At 34.5% G+C, this 9,691-nt stretch overlaps 1 protein-coding gene across 2 annotated transcripts; it reads right to left on the reverse strand.

The window, feature by feature from the left end:
• Nucleotides 1-2,911: 2,911 nt before the first annotated feature.
• LOC129567934 (probable cyclin-dependent serine/threonine-protein kinase DDB_G0292550) lies at nucleotides 2,912-9,077 on the reverse strand. 2 transcript variants are annotated; one of them, XM_055445319.1, is made up of 6 exons: nucleotides 8,960-9,077; nucleotides 4,091-4,308; nucleotides 3,917-4,008; nucleotides 3,744-3,834; nucleotides 3,595-3,665; nucleotides 2,912-3,485 (listed from the first exon to the last, which is right to left on the reverse strand). In XM_055445319.1, the coding sequence occupies exons 1-6, from the start codon at nucleotides 8,966-8,968 to the stop codon at nucleotides 2,977-2,979; spliced, it is 990 nt and encodes a 329-aa protein (XP_055301294.1). In that variant the 5' UTR covers nucleotides 8,969-9,077; the 3' UTR covers nucleotides 2,912-2,976. The 2 variants fall into 2 exon arrangements, with proteins under 2 accessions (XP_055301294.1, XP_055301295.1); XM_055445320.1 differs by lacking the exon at nucleotides 8,960-9,077 and adding an exon at nucleotides 4,401-4,503.
• Between the last annotated feature and the right edge of the window lie 614 nt (nucleotides 9,078-9,691).

Raw genomic sequence — 9,691 nt, forward strand, 5'->3', positions numbered from 1 at the left:
ATTGAAAGAGTGTTAGGCTGGTATACGCGAAGGGATTGTCACATTTCTGTGATTTCTCTAAATGGCGTTAAAATGCATTGGAATTGCTATGATTCAAACAATCGAACACTATTTAATTTATGACCTAGACGATTTTGCCTGGAGAGCTTCTTTTTGTGAAAAAAAATAGCAATAAGATAATAGATTTTCAATTAGTTTGTCTATGAAATTACATCTAATGTTATCAAACATCGAAAATGATTAAATATGAATAAAATTATACTTCAGGAAATTCATGCCAAGGAGGCAGTTGCAGTGGAGGCTGCCAAGGCTCAAATTGCGGTGGAAGCTGCCAAGGTTCAAATTGTGGTGGGGGTTGCAATGGAGGCAATTGCGGTAAGAGTTCCAAATGCATCGCAGTAATCAAAAACACATTTCGTTCGAATCAATTCTTACATATATAGGGGAAGGTGGGGAAATTCGGAACACACATCGAAATAATCAAAAAGCATTCTGAAAAATTAACATTTTTCCAAATTCTAAAGTGGTACGACTTAGTAAATGTAAAAACCTAACTTTTGGACCTTGCCGCTTGTTGAAATTCGAATCGGTTAAAAAAATGTACCCTGTTGGCAAAAAACCCTTGATTTTCCGATTTTCAAAAATGGTGGGGAAATTCGGAACACTCCATAAATGGATAGAAAACTGAAACAATTTTGATGCAAAACGTTTATGGAGAACTAGGAAAAGATAGAAGAATTAATTTTAATGAGGAAAAAATTCAAAAATAGCGATTGTTGTTAGTCGGATTTGTAATTGTTGCCTGTGAAATAACTACCAATCTTTTTGGTGCATTTCAAGTGAACAGCTCGATCACATAAATTGCAATGAGTCATTTGTTAAAATTTTGCATGAAATATAATAAATATGCATAAAAACTGCGATATCAACTTGAAAAGTATTAAAAACCACTTGATCAATTTTTCGTATATAGGGCGTTCCGAAATTCCCCACTCACTAAGGCTTACAACATAATCGTGTTTCAGTCACTCAATGAATTTTTATGCGAAATTCCTTTTGTGAGTCGAAATATTAATCGTATACGATAATTAAAAACATATTCATCAGAGTTGATTCTTCGAAAAATGTCGTGAAATCAATGCAGACAGGCATTCTTAATATTAAATTTCCATAACTTGATTTTATGTTGATGCCGCACGTACACACTCATCGAGTGCTAATGGAAATTTGAGGTTTTGTTTAGAGAAAACGATGACAGTTATTCACATGTCTCAAACTATTCATTTGCTGCAAAATTTGGCGGTGTTCCGAATTTCCCCACCTTCCCTTAATTGATAAGAAACATCAATTTCCGACGAAGAAGTTATATATATAATCGTCGTCTATCAGATTTCACTTAAATCAATTTATTTATTTAATAGGCGGTAACTATCACCACCAATACAGCGGTAAGCTCTTGAAAAATCTGGAATTATTTATATTCAAAAATTCATGGCTTTTTCTTTACAAGGTCCTTTGAGCGGATGGAACGGTTGGTTCCAAGGGTTGCCAGGTGCACTCCCAGGATCCCAAATATTCCCAGGATTCGGAGGAGCATTCGCTGCACTATCAAATGCATTCGAAGGTATATTTTGATCACGAAAATGTAAAAAAGTTGAACAATTTGAAAGAAAATTGTTCCAAAATCACTGATTTCAATCAATTCTCTTAAATAAATTCTACAGGTACACCCATTCCAAGAGTTAATAAAGATGGCACCATCACGGTAATAAAAGTTTTTCATTGTTTTTCGTCTTGTTGCATAGAGTAATTTATTGTTCGTCCTCAGTTTACATATTCAAATGGCGCAACTCAAACGTATACGGTTAACGGATTTCTCACTGGCGTAACGTTTCCAACTAGATTGAATGGGATGACAAGCTTGACGAGCTTGACTGGCTTGAATGGCTTGGCAGATTTGAGATTAAGAATTTTCGATGAACAAATTAGTGAAGGTCACAGCAGTTCTGAAAGAGAAACGATCCGATCAGTGGAACATTGGCCATATCCACTGAAAAAACTACAGAAACATCGAAATAAAGCTGAAGAATATTCCATTTCGAAGCCAACTTATGAAAATCAATATTCTTTATATCAATATCCAAATGGAGTTGGACCGTTTACAACAGTTGCTGGAGCAGGAGCACCTTCATATGCTGAAATCCATTCCGATCGAAATAAATCATCAATGAAAAAGCTGTCGGGGGATCCACAAAAAGGAAGCAGTTCGAAAAAGCCTCCTAAAGAGTCGCACCGACAATCGTATTACAGCTCGGGCAACAATAAGACACATACGAAAAAAGAGAAACTATCAAATTCAGTGTATTTTAACTTTTTGGATACGTATACACCAGATCAAAACTACAGAAATGTACCAAGCTTTAACGGCGCCAATTTGTATGACAATCAATTCAACCAATTCAATCCATTCAGTAGCCCATTCAGTAGTAGTCAGAGCGCTTATGGAATCAAGCCAAATCAAGGTAGTATTATTCCCAGTTACAACAGACTAACTAACGGGCTAAATTCATTCACAAATACACCGTTCAACGCCTACAATAATCCATCATTCGCATTTAACGGAAATCTTCCCGTTCAAATTATTGCAAATGCAAAGCCATCAATTCCGTATAGCACACCAAAACCGAACGACAAATCCGAAGAGGCAGAAGAAGAAGTGCGTGTCAACAGACAACCAAGAACATAGATTGCTTGATGCCAAGTCAAATCTGATGATTTAGGCTTGAAAAATGTGCGTCATTCAGCTGTTTTATGAAAGACATATACATAACAATAGGATTAGCTCATAATTGATTTGCTCTAAAAACCATTTATTTTTCTACCAATTATTTATTTATTGAATAATAAAAAAAATCGTGTAAAAAAAATCGTGTAATTCTAATAGTATATATGGCATTGTTTATTCAAGTGTATTATCTATGCGATTGATGGCAAGAAGGTTGGAGTTGGTGGCAAATAAGTTGGAGCGGCTGGCAAGTAAAGACGATTTGGCTTTGTTTGTTTTTGGAATGGAGCGGAAACAAAGTTTGTGTTGAAAACAAGATCGGTTTGTTCAAAATGTTTGCCAGTGCGATCGAATTGAGCAAATCCATTGATTGTGTTAAAGCCATTATCGAAGGTTGGTGTGTCTGGGCTGAATCGGCTGCTAAGTCCATTGTTCAATCCGTTTCCGTTGTTCAAACCATTGAATCCATCGTTTTCACTTTGACCGAAAGTGCTGCCGAATGTGTTACCAAATGTGTTTCCTGAATTGAAGCCGTATGAAGCTGCATTGTTGCCGTTTTGGCCGTTATTGAAACCTTGATCATTGCCAAACGTTTGTTGGTTGTTCAATCCTTGTTGTTGTTTGTTGTATGGTAAATCAGGCACGTATCCATCATCAGCATCTTTTTGGATTTGGTTGTTGCCGTTATTGAAGTTGTTACCTGAAGCAATGATACGCAACGAATTAATTAAAATCAATTTGATTGAAGATCTGTCGATCGCTAATGATAATATTCCTTTATAATAAATCATAAGATATAAATTGCTTACCGTTTGAGAACGATGTGAATGGAGCGAATGTTAGTTTTTGCACTGGTGCTGCTGTTGGTTTCAGTTTGATTCTAAATAATGTCATCAATTAATAGAATTTTGATAAATTTAAAATTTGACAAAATCAATTTCGAACGGAAGATTCTTACTCGACTTCAGGTTGGTCATCCAATTCTGTTACGGGGTGATATCCGAATTCATCAGCAGTGTAACGTACTCGGTAGCGTTTACCATTGGAACCTGGACAATTAATCATGTAAGAGATTAATAAGAATTGTTGCAATACGTATCTATCTAATTTGATTGAAAATCAAATACCAACCAGTATATGTGTATGATCCACTGACAACGAAAGTCTTTGAATCCTTAAGTTTTCCAATTTGAGCAACATTGATACCATTTTCAGTTTCGAAACTGTAGACCAGTAAATATTTTGTTAGAACTTGGAACATTGCAAAAGAGCACGAAAATATCCTTGAATCAAATGGTTACTTACTTGTAGTTGAATTTTCCACCTCCTTGTACTTGTTTGATATTGAACTTTGTGGTCTTTGCTTTCATGACATCTCCTTGGAAATTGACTGGTGGGCGATCATCCTCACCGGTAATCAAGTGAATATCTTCTTCGCCGGCAAAGTCAGTGAAGTACTCCGAAATTGGCTTCTTAATTTTGGCAGCCGAAGCCAATGCGATGAATGCAACACAAACAACGATCTTCATCACAATGCAGAAGAAATAAGATAAAACAAATCATGTTTATTAACACATATTTTTTGTGCTCGGTTAAAATGCAAATTCATAGGCACCTAAATAACTTTATTAATAATATTTCTGTAGATGTAAAGCAAAGGTTATTTAATAAGACCATTTAATGTGACTTGAAACAAAGCAACCATGTTTAATGAGCTCACAACTAATTTACAACTTGTTAGTCGATGTGTTATCAAAATGGAATATCAAATATGAGTGCTTTGTTTGTTATTTTGTCATCACAAAGGGAAGACGGTCTGATGGCTATAAATTATAGCTATCGCGATTTGATTATCTGCTAAGATCGACCACGCAGTCTGCTCAAAATTGACATTTCAATCATACATAGACATCTCAATCATAGATAGATAGACAGAGCAGATGTGCCGGTTCATAATTCAGTTCTATCCAATTGACATAATTTCAATCGTTTTTATCACACGCCTAACTGGAAAATTATCCATTTGTCACGACCAGTTTGTTTTAATTAAAATTCAATATTTGTTTATGAAATGATACGTGACATTTGCGATCAATATTAATTTAACAAAGACACATCGATTAGTTAGCTTGGACACACCAATGTCATCATCGATGGAAACAATGAAATAATCCATACCATTAAAATGCGTTCAAAATTCAGGCAACAAATTCATATTTGGTTTTTTGCACACAAAATCCATCCAAAAAATCGATAAAGGCCATCAGATAAATAATCACGATTTTTAGGGTAAGTGTGTGTCGCTGTCTAACGTTGCTGGCTGTCGTTACTCATTAAACCAGTTTGATTTTTGGTGTAAAAGACACCGAAACCGAAAGAAATTTTTTTTCATTCAATCTTCGCACATCTTTCATTATGCATTAGCATACGCAATGCTTGACGCGCTCCATGTTTCAATGCTCATTTGCATAATTCATATGAGCCGTTTTCAATTCATTTTGATGTTAATATCTAACACCAACGAAAATTTTGGTCGACAGCTTGGTTCTGCGAGAATATGAGAAAACCAGCTTAATCGTTATCATGCCATCTTTATTTATTCGAATTCGTTCGATTTTCGTTTTCGATAATTTAATGTGATGCATATTTTCGATACAGTGCTGCAGAGAAGCGCGGCACATGTGAATGAAGTAGCCCATTTCAGTGGAGTCCATTTATCAACAGCTTAGCCTCAAATCACAAAAATTATGTAGCCGCTTTGTCTGCTTACATATTTTTTAGTAAAAATTTCCATAATTTCGGTTGTGGTCTCTTTTTCGATAGCTGACATCGCAACAGAGCGAAAATGGTATGTTCGATCTGGGAGAAAAAGAAGACATGAATGACGTGATTTATGCTTTAATATTTCAATTTGACCGTCATTGAATCATTCCAACCGCCCATTTAAGTCAACTGATACACATTTAGTTGTTTCGCGCCATGTTTATTCATTCCATTTAATTAACCACGGGCTGGATATTTATGTGCCAAATAGACAATTAGTGTCAAACAGTGATTTTATCAATTGGAATGAATTTCGAGAATTTTTATATTTGCTAAAAAAATTGATAGCAATTTCTGATAAAATGTAGAGAAATTTGTTGCATTTGTTATTATGAATATGTGGAATCAAACTAAGATTCGGCAAAATGTGTGATTTTTTTAAAAAATTGTCACATTTTCAGATGATTTTGTCATTTTTAAAAAATTATTTAAGACGAATTTGTTAAAAAAACGGACCATTTGCTTTAGACGAAATTGTTATTTTTTTAGACGTTTTTGTATTTAACCTAATTTTATTTATAAATATGAAGATTGAGATTAAAATCAGCGACTATGCCAAAAATGTCCAGCTTTGAACAAAAACGGGCAATTTCATATGAATAATCGCTTTTAAGTAGCGTCGTTGAACTGCAGTTGTTGACATGTGTTCTCAAGTGAGGCGGTCGATATCAAACGATGAATATAAAGCAAAAAACAAGAATTTTTCTTCTGGATACAACAAAATTCTTTATGTAATCCAGTAAAAAAATAGAAATCAGTCGTTTCGAAAGACGTTATTAACTTTTTTTATGAAATAATAAACAACGTTAATCTTCATTTTATGGGAAAAAATCTAACCGAAAACCCGGTGTGACGACAGAACAAAAATTTCATGGTTTGGAAACATGGTTTTGAAAAAGGGTAATTGATGTTTCACCACTGCAGCCAGAGCTAACATTTAATTAATTAATTACTTGATTAATTGATTTCCAGAAATATTGACATTTGAAATGTATTCATTGATTTTTATGTGACGAACAAATCATGATAATTGGACAAAAGAGAGCTTCTTCTTTGTAAGATAAGACGTAGACAAAAGTTCTAAAAAAGGAGATTTTTTTTTTGAACAACAAGTTTTTCGACGATGTCGATCATATATGGCTTGGTTTGTTCATAAATGTCCATCAAAAATGTTTATTATAGAAATGATTTTATCTATATTATCTATATACGATATACTCTCACACGTGTGCAAGGGGGGTTTTCCGGTTTTACCCCCCCCCCTCTAGGATTCCAAAATGTGAGACCCCCTCGAGCGATTTGAAAAATTTCACACTAGATATAATCGATTTTCAAAAGTGAGGACCTTTTTTTTGGGTCTTAATTTTTTTTGACACCCATTCATAAATTTCCGCCCCCCCCCCCCCCCCTCTGGAATTTTTGACCTTGAACACGTCTGTATACTCTGGATGCATAAAACGTGATCCGACAAGAAAAAGGCAAGGTTCATCCTGTCTATTTTGAAATGTAGAATTCGGCCATTTCGAATGGAACTCATTCGAATTTAAAATTATACCATAATTGCATGACCAAAGTATACACTGCATTTTGAGTGTATATTAACCCATGTAAAAAGGCAACAAATTATTAACGAAAAAAGAACGACAAACAACAAGATAATATTTATGCGTTTTTGTAACATTTCCATTTTGTTTCAAACCGAATAGTGTTTAATCTATCGTCAATGTAAATGTGAAATATAACACGCGATGATCTGATTGAATCAACCGATCGCCCCCAGGCGAAATGTTAAGCATGTATTTAGCGTGTTAGCACACCGACAGATTGAATTTGCAGAAGATGACGATTGAAACGGAATAAAAAAAAGTTTCAAGTAAATATCAATAAAATGGATTAAGATCGTTTTTTATGCGCACCCAATTCGATCATAATTGATTATTTCCTGATTTATGTATGTTGTTCCGAGAGATTTTGATAAAACCGTAATAATGCTACAGTGTAGCAGCTACACATATTCAGTGATTGAAAAAACTGATTTGCACAATTCTTTTGTCTCATTGATATAATCGCAAAATGGATCAACTGGATCAAAGCGAAATGTGTATAATCTCGCACTAAAATGAAACCCGAATATTTGCATAAATGGTTGAGACCTTATCAGCGGCGTGGACAAATGCACCGTTTTCATTTTTGCTTATTATATTGATAGTTGCCCTCTAGCATCTCTTCCGGAGATCAGTCCGTTTCACAAATTATCAGCTTTAATGTTTGAAACTTTTTAATGAATTCACTCTCTGGTTTTTATCTCCCGACTCATTTTTTCTCTGCTTTTAATCGTCATGAAAAACGGAATCGTGATATCTTTATGTTTGTTCCAAGTCAAGTTCAGTTTGTTTGTTTTTTCGGCAAAATCTAGATGGACACCAGTAATTAAGGATGCTGCATGTTCTGAAGTGATTTAAGAAGGAAAATCCACGAAACGTTTGGGAAAAAAGACTTTGATCGAACGTTCAACCATATCATTATAACTGCAGCACACATTTTGCGTGCTCATTTGGCATTCGTCCGGTTGATTTTTCTTCGGCCCACAAAGCTTCCATATCCAAATCTGAATAATCTCTTTAATGACTCCAAAATGAAGAAGACACTTCTAAGTAAGCTCATCTGATTTACTCCGAAAACACTGACAAGCACCAGGAATCAACGTTAATAAATGAGTCACAAGTTGACAGAGATTATGCAATAATAAAATAAGTGGTTAGAAACGAGAATATAGTTTCTTCTTTCATTTTTTTTTGTTCAGCGTATTTAGTGTATACATTAATCAATGGAGTGAAAATTTAAAATACTATGATTTAAAGATTAAACTAGGAAACAAGCTCATATTTAAATCGTTCTACGGTTGTTCTATTTTTATATTCCATATTTTTTGGAACTCGGTCAAAAACGTGTTTAATTCATGCAAATCGAAGCTCATAAATCTTGTAATTTCTGATGAGAGTCGTCCGTATTTTGGTCAGAAATCAAAAGTAAACATAATTTCAACGATGATAAACCATTAAGAAAAGTTGGGTCGTCAAGTGGGTGTGTAGCGCAAATGGTGTAAATTAGTATGTATCAACCCACTCGAGCCACAAACATAAGATAAAATCAAGTTCACTTAATGGATATCAAATATCTGCGTATTGCTAACCGTTTCGAAAATGAATGGTGTCAAAAGAATAATTGATAAAATTGTCCAAAAATGGTATATTGAACACTTGATCAACTTCTTCATTGTTTCAAGTAAGTAGCCAAAAAGTGTTAACTCAATCACAAAATATGGAATAATTGAAAATAAAATTCACTTACAAGTTTCATTATTTTAATATAAAATAGAGAAAACTGCTTCACAAAACTAAATTGAAAAACTATGAAAACGACTAAAGCCAATAAAGCGACTCGAATCAGTCAGTCATTCAGGAACAAATAGTAGATATGAAATGATGAGTGGCTTTGGGTGGCATGGGATATTTATATTGCGGTGAATATCGAGAAAAAATTGTGAAGTTGGGAATAAAGTGTAAAGCATGAAAGCACGACTGCGGCCGGCCCCCACGAAAGAAAAAACAACATCATCAGCAGCAGCAACAACAACAACGCCTATAGAAGGGATCCGTTTAAATTTAACCCATCGCTAAAGTGGTTTCTGCAATTTATTTGTGTGTGTGTGTCTAGTATCTTCTTCTTCTTATATTGATTGGTTGCCATTCTTTCGTCACTGAATGAAACTGTATCATGTTAACACGTGCAAAATACACATATACATTTCGCACTGTTCCCGGAACAGTTATAGCCCGTATAAATGTATGGACGCATGGATTATATATGATCATCGATCGATGTTATATTTTGGCATAAATTTAAATATTAGTTCCATTAACGTTTTTTGCTGCGATTTGTCTCTGGATCGTGACTCCTCACATCAGACCCTTCCCATTGATGGTTTAGGTGCAAGAAAACAAAAACGTTTTGCTTTCTTTTTGGCACAAAATCATGACACTATAGATAAATGCACAGTGATTTTTTGGTTGCGCTCAAGGT

Source organism: Sitodiplosis mosellana, unplaced genomic scaffold, assembly GCF_009176505.1.
Source record: "Sitodiplosis mosellana isolate CC-2019 unplaced genomic scaffold, AAFC_SMos_1.0 Smas_scaffold_13, whole genome shotgun sequence".
NCBI classification, from domain to species: domain Eukaryota; kingdom Metazoa; phylum Arthropoda; class Insecta; order Diptera; family Cecidomyiidae; genus Sitodiplosis; species Sitodiplosis mosellana.

Excerpts from the sequence above, each read along its gene's own strand:
- LOC129567934 (XM_055445319.1), bottom strand. Across the intron at positions 4,009-4,090 it reads GGTGGAAAATTCAACTACAA|TTTCGAAACTGAAAATGGTA; the intron begins GTAAGTAACCAT and ends ACTGGTCTACAG. Across the intron at positions 3,486-3,594 it reads ATTCACATCGTTCTCAAACG|GTAACAACTTCAATAACGGC; the intron begins GTAAGCAATTTA and ends TCATTGCTTCAG.